The following is a 20,923-nucleotide window of genomic DNA, read 5'->3' on the forward strand; positions in this document are numbered from 1 at the left end:
CCCTGCAGGGCATGTCAGGCAGGAGCAGCTCAGGCTCCCCTCAGCCCACACTGCAGCAGCAGATGCAGCAAGGAGGCTGTGAGCCCGTGGGCAGCCCCTGCTGCAGAGGCTCCTGGCAGCACCTGTGGCCCCACAGGTAAAGGAGCCCACCTGGAGCAGGTTCGGCAGCAGGACTGGTGATCCTGTGGGACGCACCCTGGAGTGACAGTATAAGGAAGAAATGTTTCTAAAATCATGGAATATTCAGGGGAGTTAGAAAGGAAGGACAGGCCTGGTAGGCCCTGGGAAAATGTTAGGCTGCACCTGTATAATCATTTAATGACTGTGATAAATGATATGATTGTTAGATGTGATGACTGTTTCTTAACTGGATATAATTATTGTTTAATCATAACAAAAATAAAGAGAAATTATGTTGGGGGGGGACTTGATGGAAATTACAGAATCCATGCTCAGATGAAATCAATGCATACAATAGAACAATATAAGCTGAATAATTAATATATAGTTATGTAATGATAAGGGTATAAAAACGTGTTCATCTCAAACCCACATCGGAGTCAGATTTGGGTCTGTACCCCTGACACCCAGAGCTCTTCAATAAAAGCACCTGCCTATAATCATTCTGTGATTGTGTGCTCCTGAACACTAACAACAGGTCCTGGATCAGTGCACCCCTCAACTGCTGCATGAGACTTCCTGATCCCCCTTCCCCTGCTGGGCTTGCTTACCTTTACCCCTACACCAATAAGGCTGTTATCAATGTATACAGCACCCCAGTCAAACTTGGGAGGATTGGTGCTTTCTCAGTGCAGCATGTTTTCAACAAGGAGAGAGATACTAAAACTCCTTGATTCAGCAAAAAAGCTCTAACACAGTCTAATGCCTTTCCTTATCTGTGGAATTGTCAGGGATGCTGCTGTGGATTGTAGGATCAGTGCAAGGTCTCCTGCAACCTTTGTCACGGAATTGCTCAAACCCCCTTCTGCAGGGAGTACCTTCAAGGTGTGGGGTTTGGTTTTTGGAACCATTCACTACTGAGGTATTTTACCATCAGGCGTGATTTTCTTCAAAATTTTAATTTTAAATCTTTACACTCAGTACAGTTTCATGGTTTAAAATACCTGCCCTTACACAGAAGTACAAAATGCCTCCCTTATTGTGCCATGACAGTTTTTTCATACACTTCAAATTTGTACTGGATCCCATTCTCTTCTTGGATATCAGCAGGGACACCTGGGTACCTAGGGAGAGAGGAGAAGAAAAAGCAAAAGCCAACAAGCAGGTAAGAATATCATCACGATTCACCTGTAATTTATCCAATCAACCAGAAAAGCAAGTTATTTGGAAAAAAAAATGAAAACATTGTTTTTTAGAACAGGTACACCATTTTCAGGACTCATATTAACTACTATCCATGATTTATATGCACGTCTTTTAGACCAAGAAGGCATACTCTGACACAAAACAACACCACCCCTATTTTTGGCTTAAAGAAATACCCAACATTTTTTATTAAAGCCTCCAATATGTTATTGAAAATGTCAGCCAAGGAAGACAAGATTATGGAACATTTTGGTCTTTTTCCTTGCCTTGCTTTTCCTAAGTTGGTTTAGAGGAAATGCTAAGGACAAGGCTTTTTACAAGTTTGCAAGAGATTACTAAACAGGCGACTGCTACCACAGAAAGAGTTCCTCTATATTCCAGGTTTTCTAAGCCACTTCTTATTAATAGATGCTTTCAAAAATCTTTTCATCTCCCCGCAAAAGAAGAAGGATTTTGTATGAGTAATACTGACTTTGAGGGAGAGATAATTTTAAATTTATTTGCTAAGGTTTGGCATCGTCAGGTTTCCACTTCAGTGAGGAAATTACCTGTTATTTTACAAAATCATGTTCTAACACCAATGTTCATTTCAGTACATTGGCCAAAAACAACGTATAGCTAGGAACAGCCGAGAGGGAGCGCTGGGGTCAGATCTCAGGACACTCAAATGAGCACAGAGTAGTTCACAATATATTGGAGCTGGAGAAGATGACTCATCCTCCCCACCCACCTTGTCTGTCCTGCATCCCTCTTCCCTGCCCCTGCCTATCCTCCCCCAGAGCTGTGCTAATCCATTCCTGCGCCCCCCGAGGAGAGGTTCACTCCTCGTACTTTCTATTTCTTCCATTGCTGCTCTGTAACCAGCTGAGAGCCAAAACAGGAGCAGCAGGAGGAAAACAGGTCTGGTCCTTCTGGTTTTGAGGCAAAAATTCAGGGGTCTGAATTTTTGCTGCTCCTCAGTGCCTGTTGGGTGTAATCTTGTTGGAGAGAACATAAAAGCACAACAGCAATATGACAAAGATAATCTAGAAGAAACCACAGAGAATGGCAGAAATGGTAAGTTTTTGTACACCTTTTCCTACTGCATTTATTAGGAAGAAGGAATTTTCTCAAGAGGGAAGGAATAACCTTAGAAATACATAAACTCAAGCCGCTACGCCTAAGTCCATTTAATTTGTCTTTGGCAATTTTATAAAAGACATTCAGAGGCCGAATACAATTTACTAACAACATACTGAGAGTTACAAAGCTTAGTAAATATTTGAGTAATTCTAAACCAGGAAACAATAGGAAAAAGCTATTTTTGCAGCAAACTGACATAGACAATTCTTTACTGTGAAGATCATAGGAAAGGTGAAAGACACAGCAAGTTCCAAGAGAACCAGTGTAGAGTGTGGTGCCATTCCAGGTTGTAAGTGAAGTATGATTCTGGGGAAAAATTCACCTCAAACTCAAACCAACATGGCCTTTAATATGACCCTTAAAACATTCAAATTAGATTACTCTGAGGACAAGCCTGGTACTCATTTTGGTACTTACTCTGTTAGAAGCTTGTAGTCTTTATGGTCAATTTCTGGAAAAAATGTGTCACTTTCAAACTCTTTCAAGATTCTTGTCACAAACAATCGATGATGAATTGGCTTCTCCATTGCTGCCTTTAGAAACAACACAAACTCAGTCACAATTTTATGTATCACAGGCTTTTAGCAAAGCCGCGAAAATTACACTCTGAATCTCCTCTTTTAGACTCTGCTGAAGAGCACTTTCTAAAGGGGTAATTTCACCCTGTGTCAGTTCCACCTGGTAAGTGGCAGCAATACCCTATTCTCAGAGCCTGGGGTATCTGACAGAAGTTAAGAACAAAATTTGAACAGCCCTGTGAGAAGAAAGGAACAGTAGGCCCAGTAGCAACAAGCAATTTCTGAATCACACCTCTTTGGGAGACAGGAAAGTTTCAGTGGTGAGAGATGCCCACACCACAAGGTAATTTGTTATGATGCTTAATATCACTGCTAGGGATTTGTGCTGTATTTTTTGGAATTCCAGATATCAATCTACCCCTTGGTTTAACTCCAAAGTTGAATCTGTTGCTCTTCTCTGGAAATGCTGCAGCACCTCAAGGCCTTTCTTGCTGTGAGGGGCTTAAAACTGATCACAGCATTCAAGGAGCAGCATCTCTGGATATTTCCAGAGATATGTATATTTCCAAGGTCCTTGGATGAAAATGTTCTAAGAGAATGTTTGTTAGGTGAGGCTTTCACCAACAAATTCAGAAGTTAGGAATATATATTTTGTTTTGAGATTGAAAATGGCAACTCTTCCAGACCTTGTGGGCATTACAATAACCCATGAAAAGCTACTCTAGGGCTGGTTACAATACATTTTTGAAAAGCTTGTAGCTGTTCCTCTCTTTCGCTTACACTGGCAACGAGCAGGGCTTTTTGTGGAAGGTGACTCACCATGCAGCAGGCTATTAGCTACTACTTCAACAAGCACAGGAACCAAGTAATAACAAATGGAATCCAATAAAATTAATTAACCACCGCTGAGAGGCTAATTTGTAGAAAAGCTGCTTTACTAGAGAACAGTTAGAAATGAAAGAGGTAAGTCACAGCACACAAGCCTCGAACAGCACTGAACTGGTGTCCATCCAGTACACATATACTAGTATTTTTCTTTGTTTAGGGATAGGGAGGTAAGAAGAGTCACACTTGCAAAATGACAGAATAATAATCTGTTTCACAAATAAAAACAGGTGTTCTGTAAACAGAGACACTTCTGCTTTGTAGTAGAAGAACAAATCAACTTCCTATCCAACCCTGTGGGGGATTCAGCTCTATCAAGAACTCTCTACCACCACAACAGGCCAGGGAGGAGCACAGGGAGGGACCGACCACAGGCAGTGCAAAGAAAGTTAAATTATCACAGCTTAACTGTAATTTAGAAGGCATTTTAAATTAAAAACCTGGAATTTCACAACGTGTTTTTGAAAAAGTGTAACTGAGAAATTTATATAAGATAAAGACACAATCTATGAATTAAATCACTATAATAGATCACTAAACACAAATAACCAAGAAATAAGATGTAGATTTTGATTTGAATTTCAGAACGTTAATATTTCATTCAACAAAACCAGCTGAAAAGCCAATATTCTCACATAATCACCCTCAGGCCAGACCCTGCCCCATGGACCTGTCCCACCACCCTGAGCCCTGCCACCCCAGTTACTGCCCATGGGGACAGCTCCTGTTCCCTTGGGAACACCTGGTCCCCCCTGTTCTCCAGAGACAACTTCAGAGAAATAAATTCTGTGTCAAACACGAAACTTTCCACAGGTGGAGCCTCCAAAGGAGCCTGTTCAGGGAGGCCTGGATTCTGACACTGCCTCAGTGAAATACTGCTGAGGACATGGCAGGGGGGCAAAGGAGTTTTGTCATAGTTCTGTCCGTTCCACAAGGAATAAAACAGGTCCTCACTGATATTCAATTCCGTCTTGCCCTGTCCAGCCCACTCCATCGGTTTCACCATTTTTTTGGGACCAAATAGAAATTAGAGGAGGCACAGAGCTGAGCTGGTGGAATGCTGATATACTCACTCAACATCATAAAACCATACCATACACATAAAGAAATTGACACTCGCATCTGTTGGTTTTTGTGGATTTCTATGTGTGTGTTTTTGTTGTTGTGGTTTTGTTTGGTTTTCTTAACATCCTATTTAATATTTAAGGATGTGATGGACTTACAAGTCTTACTCCCAGCAAAACCTCAATGTTGTTTTTGACCCACACAGTTTAAATGTAGTTACAAGAGACTGATACAATTCATACTGAGTGGACTCAGAGTAATCTAGTCCAGTGGAAGGTGTCCACGTCCATGACAAGAGGTTTGGAATGACAAGGGCCTTTAAACCCTTTCCAGCCTAAACCCTTCTGTGGGCCTCGGCCCTCCCCAGGGTGTGCAGAGAGCACTATTTTTCAGAGTCGAGGCCAAGACCTGAGCCTCTCTAGAGACAGTATCTCCACACTGGTGCAGCAGCGTCTTGACTCAGAACAGAAACCTGGTTTTGAAATCACAGGATTGTAGAATCTCCAAGGTTGGAAGAGACTTCCAAGACCACTGAGCCCAACTGCTACTGATTCTTCCAACTCTCCCCACTCACCATGCTTGAGGTGTAGGTGGGAGCAGCTTTGATATCCACGAATGAAACGTCTTGGGGATGAAGCAGAGCCAGAAGCTGTGCTCCAGTACATCTGGTGAGCTCTAACAGCTGTGGGGGACTCCAGGGCCAGCACCACAAGCCCCCAGCACACAAGAAGCACTCACAAGCCAGCACACAGCCCTCCAAACATGAAGTGCTCACACAAGATCACAGAGCGCCTTCCACGAGGTGTAACAGCTTCACAACTGCTGTAACCTACTGCTGGGCTCCTCCTTCCTCATCCAGGCAAACAACAGCAACCCCAGCTCCTCCTGGAGCTCAGGAGATCCACAACAGTGCACAGGGGATCCAGATAGCATTGCACTAATATCCAAGCAAATTTACCACGTAAGCCTGTGCTGTCAGAAGGCCAAAAGCTTCCCTGGGGGCATTGCTACTGCCCTGCAGCTACATTAGGAGATAATAAACCTGATGAGGGATCAGTGTCCAGTCAAATTCAAGAAGATGACACCCACATGAGTTTTCCTGAACCATCACTGAACTGATAGAGCTGTTTTCAATCTTTCCTGATCTCACTTGCCAATACCAACACTCCACCCAGCCTCTCCCTGTCCCCACTGCTCCCCCTTTCCCTGCTGCAGAGGTCAGGTCAGTTTCCAGACTGTGTGAGCCCAGCATCAGTGTGACCTACATGAGGGCTTGGATGGCCACCACAGCTCACAGAGGGCCTGAGGCAGCTGATGCCAATCCTCTCATGCCCTGGAGAGAACCGTGTCCTTGAGAACCTAGGAGCAGTGGGAGAGATGGCCAGAACCAACAGAGGGATGCTCTGTGTCCTTGCAAGTGTTCACAGCTTTGGCCCTCACTCTCCTGCAGTCTGAGGAGGAAAAGGATGTGAACAGCAGCAAACCCCTGCCTCCATCCCACTCCTGACAGGCAGCATCCTGTCCCAAAACGCCATCCTGGAGCACATGCTGTAGTACCTTGGCTTGCCTCAGTTCCTAAAGGCTGGGCAGGGCACTGCAGCCACCTGCACCTGAGACTGAGTGGACACCCGTGTCCCAAAGGGGCACTCAGACAGCCGGGCAGCTGAGGCCCCTTGGCCCAGCCCCATGCATGAGGGCAGGTCGGGCTGGTGCTCCAGCACGGGGTCTGGGCCAAGCAGAGGCCACTGCAGCCCAGACATCCTCAACAGCCCAGGGCACCGCCAGGGGTATGGCAAACAGAAACCAGCAGGCCCTGGAAGGTCATGGCACACTCCCTGCTCACACCATCCACAGAAACAGGCCTGCAGCATTGTTCCCAGAGCTTGGCTACAACAGCTCTGATGGGGTGGAGCTCCCCAAGGCAAACTGACTGACTGATGATACTGTGCTATGGCTAGGAGCTGTGTTAAAAAGCTCCACAGGACAAAAAGCCATTGTCTGAAATAACGATGTGGGACCTGGAGGCGCTGTCTGGCAATGGCAAAGCTGACACCCTCACATCCTGTGCATTCTGTGTCAGCTTCCTGCTCCCCGGAATCCCACTCCAGTGGAATGCCACCAGACTGAGCTCATGGCCCAGGAGCGCAGACCAAGCTGGGCACAGCAGCTGCAGTGCTGTCCTTCTCCTCCTCGGGCACGCACAGCAGCCCTGACAGGCTGTCAGAGCACACGGCTGCCTGTGGTTCCACTCCATAGCGATCCCGATGGAAAACCACTGTGCCCCAAGGAGTTAGCAACCCACAGAACAATTACCCTGCTCACACCATGCTCCTTGCACACAACATGACAGGGTCACACAGAAAACCATTAACAGAGAGCCTGGAGGCAGATCCCACTGGGAACCTGTAAATCTGCCACCTGCAAGAGCTTCCCCTGGTCTAAAAGGGCAGCAAGGAACCCCCATGGGAACATTCTTCCTGTTTGACGGTAGAAAGCATAAACAGACTTGGTTTTCTCCTGTAAGAGAGTCCTGTCACAGCCTGAATAATCAAAATGGGGTGGGTCTTTCTATGGACAAGAACAGACTGTATTAATGAACAAAAGCAGGTCTCAACCTTTGAGCCGCACAAACTAGTGAAATCAAAGTAACGCTTTAAAACCAAATACCTACAACTACTGAACAAAATTATTCTCTTTAATTACCAATTGCTATTTTATTTCCCACACATTTCTACACAGCATAATGAAAATATTCCTGTAAAATCCTTTGTGCATCTTTAATACAGGCACTAAAAATATTACTTGTAGGGAGCCTTCCCTTCTTCACGCTGGACATTCCCATCTCTCTCAATGCTTGTCCATGTCCAGCATAGCCAGGTCTCCTATTACTTGGCACATTCCCTTGTACTGATCAGTACAAACAGTACTTTCCAATTTATTCTTGATCAAAACTGCCAATTTATAATGTGAGTATTGGTGAGTCATGGTCTAAAAAAAGGCATTATTTTCTCCCGAATATCAGAAGCCTCCAGGACAGATGCTCTTGGAAGAAGCAGCAGAAGCAACAAGTCTTGACAGCTGAGCCTGTGGCAGGGAAGGGGCCAATGCTGCTGCTCACAGCTGGCTGTGGCTCTGCCCTCTGTGAGGAGAAGCCCTCTCCAGAAACCCTCTGCATGGCACAGGCACTGTCACGGCAGAGTGCCAAGGACATTTCTCCTGTAGGATAACATCTGATTATAGGCTGAATGCATCTGCACAGGGAACACACGGACTTCACCACGAGGAACAACAGTGCTATTTCACCTCATCTTCTTACAATCTTAGCAATCCCTAGCTACTTCATTCCTTTACTGTCAAAGATGCATTTCCTCAGACACAGAGGCTCATGCAAAGCACACAAGGCAAGAAGTACCAGAAAAATGCATTTTCCTACCCTGTACACAGGGCACAGCATCAGCCCTGACTCCCCACCAGGTGCATTATGGCACTGTCACCACACATCTCACGTCTGAGTGCCCAGCAACAACTGCAGTCTATCTCCCAGCATGCCTGTAATGACTACAGGGCAGCAGCACTGTTCCTTTTACTGTTAAACAGAATTTGCTTTACAATTCTTGACCCAGGGAGTGGGAGCAGCAGGAACACTGCTGGATGGGAAAGCAGAGTGAGTGCGACCTTTTGTTGTGTGGTTATCTCCTGTTATTGCAACACCATGACCTGTCAGCTCTCTCTAAATCCTATTTTCTTCTCCATTTACATGTACAAAGTGTCATACTCTGGGCTAAACACGCTGGAGCACTTTTCCTTTTTTCTTCTTTTCATACCCTTTGCAGGGTCAGTCAGCAATCTCAGTAAAATAAACACAAAAACACGGGCTCAGTAAAATAAACATAATAATATGGGCTTTTTCTGAAGAATCCAGCAATTTAGGTATTTATGAAAAGCTCTCAAAAGCACAATAACAGTGTGACACTTGCCCACTGGCAAGAGCAATGTTCAGCTTCTAGACAGGTATTCTGAGCTTGAGAGTTGAGATCCTACTCTCTGAGACCTGTTCTGTGGCAATGTCTGCAGTTTGCTGGGAATGTGAAGGGAAAGCACCCCCTAAAGCAGCAGTAACAGGAACTTCATCCTCATCCCACCACAGAAAATAAGTAATTTAGGAGGAGGCTAAATGTACCTTGTACACTGAAGTGCCTCCCACGATCCAAACCATGTCTACTTTACTTTTCAGCTCTGGTGAATCCAAAAGAGCTAGAGCATCATCCAGACTTTTGGAAAGATAATGTGCTCCTTTTGGGGCTTCCCTAGAAAAAGCAAAGCTCTGTTACTAAATAAATCAAGGACAATTGATCATGATCATCAATACACTCTAGACACAAAATGTGCTTTGCTGAATTAACAAATAACCACATGCAGCACGTCAGTTAATTATTTTGAAGTGCCTGTTATTGCTGAATTATGTTTGAAGTCTCATCTGACTGTAGGATTGCTCAACAGATCACAGCATAACTGTAATTTAGAAGGCATTCTAAATAAAGAATCTGGAATTTCACAGCATATTTCTGAAAAAGTGTGACTGAGAAATTTACATATCTGTAAGATAAAGACAATCTATAAATTAAACACAGATCATTCAATACAGATAATCAAGAAATAAAATGTAGATTTTGAGCTGAATTTCAGAACGTTAATATTTCATTCAACAAAACCAGCTGAAAAGCCAATATTCTCACATAACCACCTGCAAATCAACCTACATCCTCCAAAGCAATAAAGCACTACAAATGGACATTTGTGTTTAAAAATATTTGTGTGACTGTGGGTGATGCATTCAAGAAGTGAGTTCTGAAAAAGGACAGTTCATCTCATCCACAAATCCTAATAAAAATGAACTTCAAAAAATGAACTCTGGGCCACCAGTATATGCAGGGACTAGAGAAATACAGTTAAACACTGAGTCAGAAATACTACTGAAAATTGTCAAATGGTTTGTGAGTAGAGTGAAAAGCAGTACTCATGAAGCAAAGTAATGACAATTACCTTGTGAATGAATTTTTAAATATTCAAAATTAAGAGTAAGGTAGTCATAACACTCAGAACCAACAGCAGAAATGCTTTCTAAACAGGTATCAAAAATGCTACATTTAGGACTACTGTATGGTGTAGCACTACAGACATTTTTTGGTGCAGGTTTTTATTTGTTTTACAGGGCCCTTATTTATCATACTTACTTGAGCTCCCTGCTGAGCACAATATTAATCCTGTCTTTTAAAGGACGGTTCTTCTCAGGGATGGAGAACCACGTCTTTTTACCCATTATCACTGCATTCTGTTTACCTGAGCAGGAGAGAATGGATTTGAATTGTTTAGAGACACTGATGGACTTCCCCTGCCTTTCCAAGCCCCTCTGCAGCAGTTAGCAAAAGCACAAGCTCAGGCCCCAGTTCTCAAATGAGAACTGATTTATAAAGCCACAACAATTTCCAGCAGAAGAACCACTCAAATTAAACCCAAAGTCAAAGTGCTACAGGTGATCAATCACACCCTAATATTCACACATAAATATGATTTCTGACCAAACCCAAACATTCATAACCTGATTACCTCTCATATGTAAAACTGCTAAGGAAAGAAATGTTTCTCTTCATGAGGAAAAGGAGTTATCAGACAAAAAAACCACAATGCCAACATGGTCACTCTTTCCATGTTATTTCCAGGATGAGACACAACAGAGGCAAAGGTGACATCCCTGGTGTGAAGATTTATGGCAGCACAATCCATTGAGAAGTCTGGTTATGAAGCACTTTACCTGCCCAGCATCTGAGATCACAGCTTATCAAAAGATCTGCAGGCAGGACAGAGCAAAATGTTTCTTTGTAATTATATTTCAAACATCTTTTTTCTTGATCACAGCTTATTTCTGCCAGGTAAGATGCAACTTGCAGACATCTAAAAAGACTGACAACTGTCAGTTGTGTTCTGCCCTTTTTTAGTACGCACAGGGTTGCAAAGGGTTGAACCAGGTCTTCTAAACATACGTAAAGTTTTTCACTCAGTACTGTTTCAAAATGAGATCACGCATTCCTTGTGGATTATGGAACATTCAAATCAGACAATTTGAGTAAGTATCTTAATCAAAACAGACTTTCAAGGCAGAAAATGGAGTATGGCACGTAATCAAAATATAGGAATATACGAACCTGACCAAAAGTGAGTTTTTACCAAACAAGTGAATTTTAACAGCATTAAAAAACCCCTAAACAAACCATGAAAAAGTGACCGTGTTGACAAACAACTGAAGTATTTCTGCTCTGTGGTTTGGACTTTATGGTGCATGGATTTGGCTCAGCACTCAGAAAACTCAGCAAAATTAGACACAAGGGTCAGAGGGGTGGGTCCAATGGCCAAGGCTGAGCCACAGCAAACCAGCGAGATAAGCTAATGCGGACTGAAAAAAACCAAACCACCTGTGCTAATTAAGCAGCTTGTGAAAACCTTCCTATTTTAACTTGGAGTTTCATGTAAAGGTTTGTTGGATAAACTTTAGATGAAGTTTTCTATTCTTCTGGTGAAAGAAGGGACTTGAAAATTGCTCCCTAAGAGGACCAATCTGCAACTCCTCTGAAATACCTGCTTCATCCTCTTTCCTCACCTAGCCCGGGCGATTGGAAGGGTTGAAATACAGGTGGGATTTGTGAGGGCAGGCAGGGCAGAGGGCCGAGGCAGGGAAAGGCCGGAGCCGAGCTCGGGGCACCACACGCCCCACACCTTACCTTCCACACAGGCCGTGCTCGTCATTCTCTGGAAGTACTTGTACTCATTCCTGCCGGGGAAGCACGGACTGCGTTACAACGTGCCTTAAGAATAAGTTCTCTAATTTATATATATTTCTTTTCTGCAAGTTCTTTAATTTCAATGAAAAATCCCCCCGTGATGGATGTGTTGCTGGAGGCCGGGGAGAGGCGGTTGGGCAGAGCTGACGAGACCTTTGTCCCCCAGCTGTGCTCGCATGAGCGATAACCTGCGGCCACCGCATGAGAGAGAGCCCACACAAAAACAGCCCCACAGTCGCGCTCCCGCCACGCCGCCGTTTCCCCGCCTCACACAGCATCCCCACAAGCACTACAGCTCCCAGCGCGCCCCGCGCGGCCCCGCCGCGCCCGCCCGCTGCCGCGCGGCGCGCGGCACGCTGGGGGCTGTAGTGCGGGCGGGGGGCGCAGCGGCGGCGGGCCGCGGTACCTGAGCGGCGGCCAGGGTAGCCGCCCGTCCTTGCCGATGCCCATGTTCTGGCTGACGGCCACGATGGAGTTCAGCGAGCGCGCCATGGCCGGGCCGCTCCGCGCCGCGCCGGGGCCGTGCCGTGCCGGGGCCGTGCCGTGCCGGGGCGGTTCGGGGCGTGCCGAGCGGGCGCATCCGGCGGGAGGCGGTGCCGCGGCGCGGGGCCCGGCCATGCCGCGGGGCCGGGGGGGCGCCGGGGCCGCGGGGCAGCCGGTGCTGAGCAGGTTCTTCGGGGCGGCGGCGAGCGGCGGCGAGAGCGGGCCCCGTTACACGGTGCGCGGGGCGGGTTGGGGCGGGCTCGGCCCGCTATCCCGGTGTCCATCCCGGTGTCCATCCGGGTGTCCATCCCGGTGTCCATCCCGGTATCCCTGACCGGGGCACGGACACTGCGGGACAGGCTGCCAGCTTCCGGCTGTACGATCTGTGTCGGCACCGGTGCCCGGGTCCTCAGGGCCAGCCGGGCAGGAAGGACACAGAGCTGCTGGACAGGGCCCAGGGCAGGCCCCAGAGAGGATTTGGGCTGTGCAGCATCTGTGGGCTGGGCAGAGCCTGCGGGAGCTGGGCTGGGCAGGCTGCCCAAGGGAACGCTGCCAGGGATGCCATCAACGCCCCCCGACATCCGCAGGGGCTGCCGGAGCACGGGCCGGGCTCTGCTCGGTGCTGCCAGTGCCAGCAGCAGCAGCAGCGGCCATCGAAGAAAGGGCAGCGAGGGGCAGGGCAGCGGGAGGGAGAACTTGTGTGCGTGGAGGGAGAGCAGAGCCCTGGAACAGCTGCCCAGGGAGGGCCTGGAGTGTCCCTGTGTGGAGCCATCCCAGCCCCAGCCGGGCACCTTCCTGTGGCATGCACCAGGGCACCCGGCCTGGCCAGGGCTGGGCTGGGAGCTCCAGAGGGACATTTCTGCCCCAAATCCCCTGTGATTCTGTAATACAGGATGTGCCTGTTATAGGGGAGCTGGGGCTTGGCCCAGGTTTGGTGATCTGGGCAAGGCCAGCGTGTTGGTCCATGTCACTGTTGCTTCACACCAGTGTTGAACCCCTGTGCCTTCCAGTTTTGCAAAATGTGGAATAATATTAAGGTTATCATAAGTCAGGATGTTCTCTGGGGTTTGATCTTTGTGTACTTTGAAGCCTGACCGGCCAGAAATGAGACCTGACCAGTGGGACAGGCAGCAGCTGCATCCCTTAGTCTAAGGCTCCTGCAATCAGCAAGTTTTGGGGATGTAAATGAGGATGTCGGTGTAGGTCCCTGCAGCCCGGCAGCCTCAGGAAAGGCTCGGGGCCCCGTGTGCCGCAGCTGCCCCTGCCCAGGGCAGTGCCACCCTCAGCGCTGCGGTCACACAGGCCCGGCTGGGCTCAGCCGCCCCGGGCGCCCCTCGGGCTGTCCCAGCACAGCCCTGCCCCGGCCTGCGGGGCAATCGGGGCACTGCGGGCACCGGGGCAGGGCCGGGGCAGCCCCGGCTCTGTGTGCGTGTGAGGAACGGCAGGGATGGCACGGAGAGGGCAGGGCTGTGCTGGGACAGCCCGGGGGCACCCAGGCCTGCCCAGCCCCATGGGGGTCTCTCTCTGCAGGGTGTCACTGGCACGCTGAGGAGTGAATCCCATTTTTGGGCAGCTCTGGCGTGCAGTGAGGGAGCTGTGCTCCTGTCCCAGGTGCTGGAGCTCAGGTGACTTGGGGCCTGAGTGCTGGTAGGTGCAAGGCCAAAAGAGCGTGCATTGATGCAGATACTCCCTGTGTCACCAGTGGGGAAAAGTGTCTGTGTCTCTGCAGGTGGATTTCATTCTGGGTTTGTATTTTCCACTCTCCCTGTAGTTACTGTTTCCAGCCCCTTCTGGCCCTGGAAGGGTGTTTGCCTTTTTTACCTGTGACTCAAGTCAGCTACTTGGGTTGCCTTTGGTCCAAATATATGTTGAAAGGTGTGGTTACGTCTTTCTGCCCTTGTAGAATAAACTTCCTAATTAGTGTTAATTTGGTGGTATTTTACAGTGGGCTTGAAAACTGCTACTCATGTGGGCTGTGGTTATATGGAGGTTTTGGGTTTAGTTGGTGAGGTTGGAGTTCCTGCTTAGTTCCAAGGAAATTTAAATTCCATGGTTAAACCATCTGATGTCACGATATGAAATGTGGATGCAAGCTGCTGAAAGCACCTGTTGTGTGCTTCTGTGAGAAGTGTTTATGTTCTGCTGGATTTACAAGTTACTTCTTCATATTTAGTAAAGGTTCTTGCAAAAGGTCAATGATGAAACAGCAAAATTGGTGAATTTTCTGTTTACATAGTGTTCTAAATGCATGTTTCAAAATACGTCTAAGGAGCAGGATGCTCCAAGCTCCTCCAATCTGGTCTTGAGCAATACCAGGGATGGGAGGTTGGACAATTTTGCCTTAACTTATTGTGAAGCTGTTTGTTCTCTTTCAGAGAAGAGCCAACAGAAAAGGTAACTGAACTTATTAGCTTAATTTGCTTTTCAGGCTTCTAAATGTGGCACAAAAAGGAGCACATCTACTGAAAGCAATGAACCATGTGAAAAGAAGACCAAGGCACGGCAGATTACTCTGGAAGAGATCTGTAACCCCCTGAAGACTCAGGATAAAAGTGAGTTGACTGTTATCAAACCCTCGAGCATTGGCAGCCAGTAAATAAGTTTTTCATTGTCAGCTGCTCTGTTGCCTCAGAAATGCCTGAGTTCCATCTGGCTTTGAGCAGAGAATTTAATAAGGTAATGCTGGTATGAAAACCAGTGAATGTAAAGTTCATTACGTTTCAATAGCAAGAATTAGCCTCTTGAGTTTCAAAGTGGGAATGGTATTAAATTTGTTGGTGTGATGCTTTGAAGTATCACTAGTACACCCTCAAGAGGCAATACTGTCTGCATAAAGAAGCATATGGAAAGAAAATCTGCTTGATTCCCAGTCTTCTTAGCTAACTTTATGGCTGTGCAGTTGTCAGTCCTAAAAATAATCTCTTCCCGCTTACAGAGAAGCACACATGTGAGGAATATTGGTTTTCCAGGGAAGGTAACCAAGCTGTTTTAAGTGCATGGTTCTGTCAGGCTGGCAGAAATACTGCAGTGGGAGAGGAGAGGGAGCACAGGGAAAAGAGATGTGGAGTAAAATGGTTGTGTCTGTGCTTACTGATGTTCTTCTAATAGATGTTCTCTTTTATAAAATAAGTTGCTAATGTGTTTTTGTTGTGAATTTTCACCAAAAGAAGAATCTCAGAAGTGTGAGAGGTCCCGTATCTGTTTGGAAACTCTGGGCAGGCTGAGAGAGTTCTGCAGTGATTCGAACCAGCAGTGCACCAGTCTCCGGGAGGATGGCTTTCAGGAGAAAGAGAAATGTCCCAGTGTTACTGGGAGGAGCTTAGAACTGAAAAATCCTCTCCCATCTTGGGACAGTGGCCCGAAGGTGGCACAGAAGGTATGCAGAGCTTTGCCCCTGTGGGGCGTGTGGATTGCTTGTTATGAGTTAAACCAGCAAACTCTGGCACAGGCTGCCCTTTGTGCTCCTGTGCTGCGATGTGGAATGGTGCAGCAGAACCCCACAGACCTGTATTTGTGGGCAGATGTCTTTCTGAAGCTCCTTGCATGCTGAGCAGGTTGGCTGCTCTGGCTCCTCAGTGATACCATTGCACAGCAGCATCCTGAGGGAACAGAAGCCCTGTTGGTGTCATCTGTGCCTGTGAAGGGAGCTGTAACACCTTAATAATTAACACATGTTCAGAGAGGCACTTTGCTCAGCTTCCTTTCAGTTCCAGGTGTGGGCTCTCAAACTTCCAGCAGGCATTCTTTGCAGAAACATCGTGTAGGGTTGTCACTGAGATGTGGCTTAATCTAGTTGCTGGTAAATCTAACTAGTAAAGGTATCACTGCTTTTTCATCTGCAGAAGGTGGGGGTAGCTCACACAAAAAATTGTCATGATGATATCTATGGTGCAAATCAAGAGACTTGAATGGAGTAATGGTATTTTGCTTCCCCTTCACTTATGGGAGTAGTTAACATTAGTTAATTGGGGGGGTTTGGGGGTCAGCTGCTCAGATTCTAGAATGCATCTCATGGCTTACTGTGGTGGCTGCTCTTTGGTGGAGTTCTCCATCTGCCTTTGTGTGGGAAGGAGCTTGTATGAAAAGCTGATTTTAACCTTCCCTGTCTGAGGGCTGTGGCCTTTACCTGGGAGGGGTTCTGCTTTGTGTGGATGTGGGGTCCAAATGCTGAAGTGAGCAGCTTGTGGCAAGATAATTCTGCTGTGGTAAGGGCTTGAGGTTCTGGGGATGTGGTCAGTTGGAGAACCCAGAAAACTTGATTTTCCTTGCCTTGGAAGGGATCCTTTTAGCTGTTTGTGTCCTGCTTTTCACTTTGTAATCTTCCTCCAGCTGGTAACTTAGACCATCTCACCAAGTCGGCTTTTGTGTTTGTTTCTACTCCTCTTGCCTGGTTTCATGCCCTTTTTTCACATGCTTTGTCATGACAGTTTCCTGTAAAATGAGACGAGGTCACCCTGTTTGGCTGGCACAGACCTTGGGCCAAAGAGTGCTGAGTTTGTGAGCTGAGGATTTTGCAGCAGGGACATCTGAGCTCCTGAGGCCACCCAAGTTCTGGGCGCAGGGCAGCTTTATTTGAGCTAGGCTGGGTTCTCTTACTTAGTGGTGTGCAGTTGTGAGGATTTTGCAGTTACAGCTAAGTCTAAGTGCTGTTTTTCCCCACTTGTTCTCTGACTGCACACTTTGTACATTCCCATGACCCAAAATATATAAGATTTAAGCCATCTGTTTCTTTTTCTTGTTTGTTTTTGTTTGTTTGTTTTTTTCTGAATTACCATTGCTGCTAAACAGTCTGTTCACTTTGTTTCTTGTAATCTGAATGGGACCCTTGGTAGAAATGGAAGTTTATTTGATTTGTTTGCAGATGCAGAATTTATAGCACAACCCGATTGTGTTTTGAATAGTCATATGCTTTAAAAAATTCTGGAGGGTTGTCTTTATATTTTTTTAACCAATACTATCTGTATTTGATCTTGTGGTGTAAGTGAGGAGGAATTTTGCTGTAAGTGAAAGACTTCTCAGCATTTTTCTCTGCACTTCTGAACCCATCACTGCTGACAATACAGAACAGCTCAGCATGGTAGAGCTGAAGTTGCTTGGCAAGAATAGGCTACATAATGTCATTGCAAATGATAAACTGCAGACAGAGTGAGCTCAAAGCATTTCAATTTGAGGTTTTAGAAACTGTAGTGCTGATTTTCTGTGTTTAAGTTGTTGTGAGAGGTTTGCTGAACTGGAGAAGGAGTACGATTTTGGTGGCTGAGACAGGGAACTGAGACTCAGACTGGTTTGTTCCTTGGTTTACTGTGGATTTTTAGAACATCATTTATCTCTTCGTGCTGGAGTTTCTCACCTCTAAACTGGAGCAGCAACTCATCCTTATTTCAATATATGGGCCTGTTTGGACTGCCCAGTCTCTGCAGCCTGCATTGTCTTGGTCTGTGCTTTGGGAGCTTATGATACAATAGGGTTCTGATTTCCCCCCAGGTGTCTGAGGACAAACTAACTTTGACTTTCAGGACATTTTAATTAATTTTCATTCCAAATATACTGTGTTCTGTACATCCTGCTGCAATAGTTGTGCTGCAGCTTGGGGCTCTTCAATGCAAGAGTAATCTTTTCCTCTGTGGTCAGTGCAAACAAAGGAGGGGCGACTGATTTGTTTGATGATTCCTAATTTCCACTTTCCCACCTTTTATTTACAGGAGGAGTTTCAACGTAATCTTAGTCAGTTTTCTGCGTCTCTTAAGTCCTATGAAAATTCTCAAAATTCTTCAGAGACAAATCTTAATAAAAGAACCAAAAGCATTTACACTCCACTAGAGCTCCAGTTTATAGAAATGAAGAAAAAGTACAAAGATGCTGTTTTGTGTGTGGAGTGTGGATACAAATACCGGTTCTTTGGACAAGATGCAGAGGTAATTTTTTCCAAGATTATGGAAAGATACTTGGATTATGCTGGTGTGATCCTGGGTCTGGGGCCAGTTCTGGAAAGGAGACTTCACTGGGGGCATAAGAGGGTATTTTGTTTTGTTTTGTTACTTGAAATCAGGTTGAAAAATCTCTGTGCCCTGAAATTCAAGACTATCCATTATGCACACCTTTTTTTTTGTTTTGGGTCAAAATTGCATTTATTACTTTGTAATCACGTGGTAGTGCTTGCTGTCTTGTATATTAAGAATTTAAAGTGAGTTCCTAGAATAATGTTTTGTGAGAGTTAAAGTTGAAAAACTTTCTGAGATGAATTGCATGTCATGGCTCAGAACTCTACTGTAATATATATATATATATAATACATAACTGTAGTGTTATGTATGACATTAGGAATCTTTCAGATTGAAAGGCAGTGGAGCAAGTGGTGTTAGAAAAGATGAATATAGCAGGTATAGCCTGGGTGCAGAGAGTACCCTGAATGCATGCCTGGATGTGACACCTACACATGGCAGATCTGCAGGAACTGGAAAGGACTATATAACAAACATAATGTTAAAGTGGTGGTTTGTAAATGTTTCATAATGTTTTCTCTTGTGATCTGTCCCAAAGTCGTTGCTACCAGCCTTTGTTTGGTGCTGTTTTCACACTTGAGACCAGTGAGAAATGTTGCTTGGTTACTGGGAATTCATTTTCCCCATCATATTTGTGCTGTGTAATTTGTCTGCTCATTTTCTGGTGTACTTACAGCCCAGAAATAGAAATATGCAGTTCAGATAGACAGGTCAGTGTTTGCCGGCAGGTCCTGCCTAGCACCCCATCCTCTGCTCAGTGAACACCTGGGGCAAGAAGACCATACAAATCACACATGTCGCATTATAGTTAGTGTTGTTACTTTTTTTTATTAAGTATTTAGTTTCCACTGCTGTTCAATATTGATTTTTCAGTGTTTTGGTTGATTGGCCAGGTTAATCCCATCTTTATGACCACAAACTAAATGCTTCCATTCCTGCTGCGTTTCTAGTGGCGTGAAAATCGTTTGACCTTTTGCTGAGCTGTGTTTCAGACCCTGTGTGTGCAGCGTGGGTGGTTTACCTCACAGTGGTAAAGATCAAGGTGCAACCTTAAAACCTGACACCTGCAGCCTGTGATAGTGAATCCGCTGTTTATGGCAATGCTGGGACAGGGAGGTGGAGGGGCCCCTCCAGGCTTTCTCCTGGAATGTTTTCCCTTTGTCACCGAGCTTTTAATTGCAGTTGTGCATCACTGTTGTCATAGAGATAAGCTCCTTACCTTCTTATATTACTTTGTGACCCTTTGGCTGACTCTTGTTGCAGATTGCAGCTAAGGAGCTGAACATTTACTGTCACCTGGACCACAACTTCATGACCGCCAGCATCCCCAGCCACCGGCTCTTCGTCCACGTGCGCCGCCTCGTAGCCAAGGGACACAAGGTTACCCCTGACTCCTGCTAATTGAGTACAGACCAGCCCTGAGAGAACTTGCACTGCTTGTACCAGCCCCTGGTTTCAGCTGAGAAGTGGGCAGTTTGTTATCCCTGGCTCCCGCAGTAGAAATGGCCAACTTCCCTTTGTTTCAGTTTCTCTGTGCTGGGGGTGTCATGAGCCATTAGCAGATTCAGAGAAGTGTCTTCATTTTTTCACGAACAGTTCCAGAACAATTATTTTTCTCAGTGTTTTTGCATTTAATAAGGAGAAATGTACATATCCTCTCTCTGTTTTATTATTCCTCACATCCTTGTTTTTCTTATCCCAGCCCACTGTTTTTTTCTCTGTTCCTTCCTGTTCTGCATCCCTGTAATTCTGTGGCTTTCTGGTGATAGCCTCTTTTTCTGCCTCCATTTCCAAGAAAAAGACTTGTTGATTCTAAACTGGACGCAAGCAACCATTCTCTAATAAGCAGTGATGTCCAGCTAAATTGTTTCAAAATAGGATGAGAAGCACAGGTACAGAAGTTGAGAGGGCAGTCAGGAGTAGGAAAAGGGTCAGGAAAAGCAGGAAAAGCACTGCCTTATAATCTCATTAGTAGGATTGATGTGAGAGCCCTTTCTGTTGATCATGTATTCCAGCTTGAAATATGCATTTGTTGTTTGCACATCTTAAAAGATTACCAGATATACAGAATGATAAAAACAATAATTTATTGCCAGAGATCTAACTTTGTTTCTTGTTTGTCTGCCTGTAGGTTGGAGTAATAAAACAAATGGAAACTGCAGCACTGAAAGCTGCTGGAGAAAATAAAAGCTCTCTCTTCAGCCGTAAGCTGACTGCCCTCTACACTAAGTCTACACTTATTGGAGAAGATATCCTTTTCAAATAAACTTGGTTTCAGACTAACCTTTGGGAGGCCTTGATTCTGGTGTTATCACCAGGATGGAACATGGGCAGCTAGTGGCTGACATAAGAGTGCCAGCAGGAAATAAAGTTCCTTTAATTTTATGTTGTGGTAAAACGTACCACATGTCTTTACAAACAGTCCAGTCTCTTCAGGGCAAGCTGCAGGTTTGTTGTGTTTACTGTAGTTGCTTTCTGAGGTCATGGAGTGGACTTAGCAAATTTGCAGTGTCCTGCAGGTCTTGCCTAAAAAATGTTAAAATAAGAGAGAAACAGCTTTTAACCAATGAATTTATTTCTTCAGTTTTTTGTTTTGCTCTATCCGGTCTTGTCTACCTCATGTTTTTAATTTAATTTCTCAAACAAACTTAATAGATACCAGGAGCTAAAAAGATTGTCAGATTAA

The 20,923-nt window shown here is 45.7% G+C and overlaps 2 protein-coding genes across 2 annotated transcripts in view; one reads left to right on the top strand and one right to left on the bottom strand.

The window, feature by feature from the left end:
• Positions 1 to 1,019: 1,019 nt before the first annotated feature.
• On the bottom strand, positions 1,020 to 12,313 carry DHFR (dihydrofolate reductase). The gene is made up of 6 exons (XM_058824129.1): positions 12,159 to 12,313; positions 11,693 to 11,742; positions 10,151 to 10,256; positions 9,097 to 9,223; positions 2,866 to 2,981; positions 1,020 to 1,244 (listed from the first exon to the last, which is right to left on the bottom strand). Exons 1-6 carry the CDS (start codon positions 12,242 to 12,244, stop codon positions 1,157 to 1,159), a joined length of 573 nt encoding a protein of 190 aa, XP_058680112.1. The 5' UTR covers positions 12,245 to 12,313; the 3' UTR covers positions 1,020 to 1,156.
• MSH3 (mutS homolog 3) overlaps positions 12,243 to 20,923 on the top strand; it is a 94,456-nt gene continuing 85,775 nt past the window's right edge. Inside the window, exons 1-7 of the mRNA XM_058823843.1 lie at positions 12,243 to 12,483; positions 14,611 to 14,629; positions 14,687 to 14,787; positions 15,403 to 15,611; positions 17,938 to 18,150; positions 19,501 to 19,617; positions 20,369 to 20,486. Of these exons, the coding sequence (XP_058679826.1) occupies positions 12,243 to 12,483; positions 14,611 to 14,629; positions 14,687 to 14,787; positions 15,403 to 15,611; positions 17,938 to 18,150; positions 19,501 to 19,617; positions 20,369 to 20,486 (1,018 nt within the window). The remainder of the gene's footprint in view (positions 12,484 to 14,610; positions 14,630 to 14,686; positions 14,788 to 15,402; positions 15,612 to 17,937; positions 18,151 to 19,500; positions 19,618 to 20,368; positions 20,487 to 20,923) is intronic.

Source organism: Ammospiza caudacuta, chromosome Z (assembly GCF_027887145.1).
Source record: "Ammospiza caudacuta isolate bAmmCau1 chromosome Z, bAmmCau1.pri, whole genome shotgun sequence".
Lineage (NCBI taxonomy): Eukaryota > Metazoa > Chordata > Aves > Passeriformes > Passerellidae > Ammospiza > Ammospiza caudacuta.

What these genes read in the sequence shown, in the direction of transcription:
- DHFR (XM_058824129.1), bottom strand. Translation starts at nt 12,244, where the DNA reads ATGGCGCGCTCGCTGAACTCCATCGTGGCCGTCAGCCAGAACATGGGC. An exon ending in GAGCACGGCCTGTGTGGAAG is followed by an intron (nt 10,257 to 11,692) that starts GTAAGGTGTGGG and finishes TCTCCTGCTCAG; the next exon opens with GTAAACAGAATGCAGTGATA. An exon ending in GTGCTCAGCAGGGAGCTCAA is followed by an intron (nt 9,224 to 10,150) that starts GTAAGTATGATA and finishes TGCTTTTTCTAG; the next exon opens with GGAAGCCCCAAAAGGAGCAC.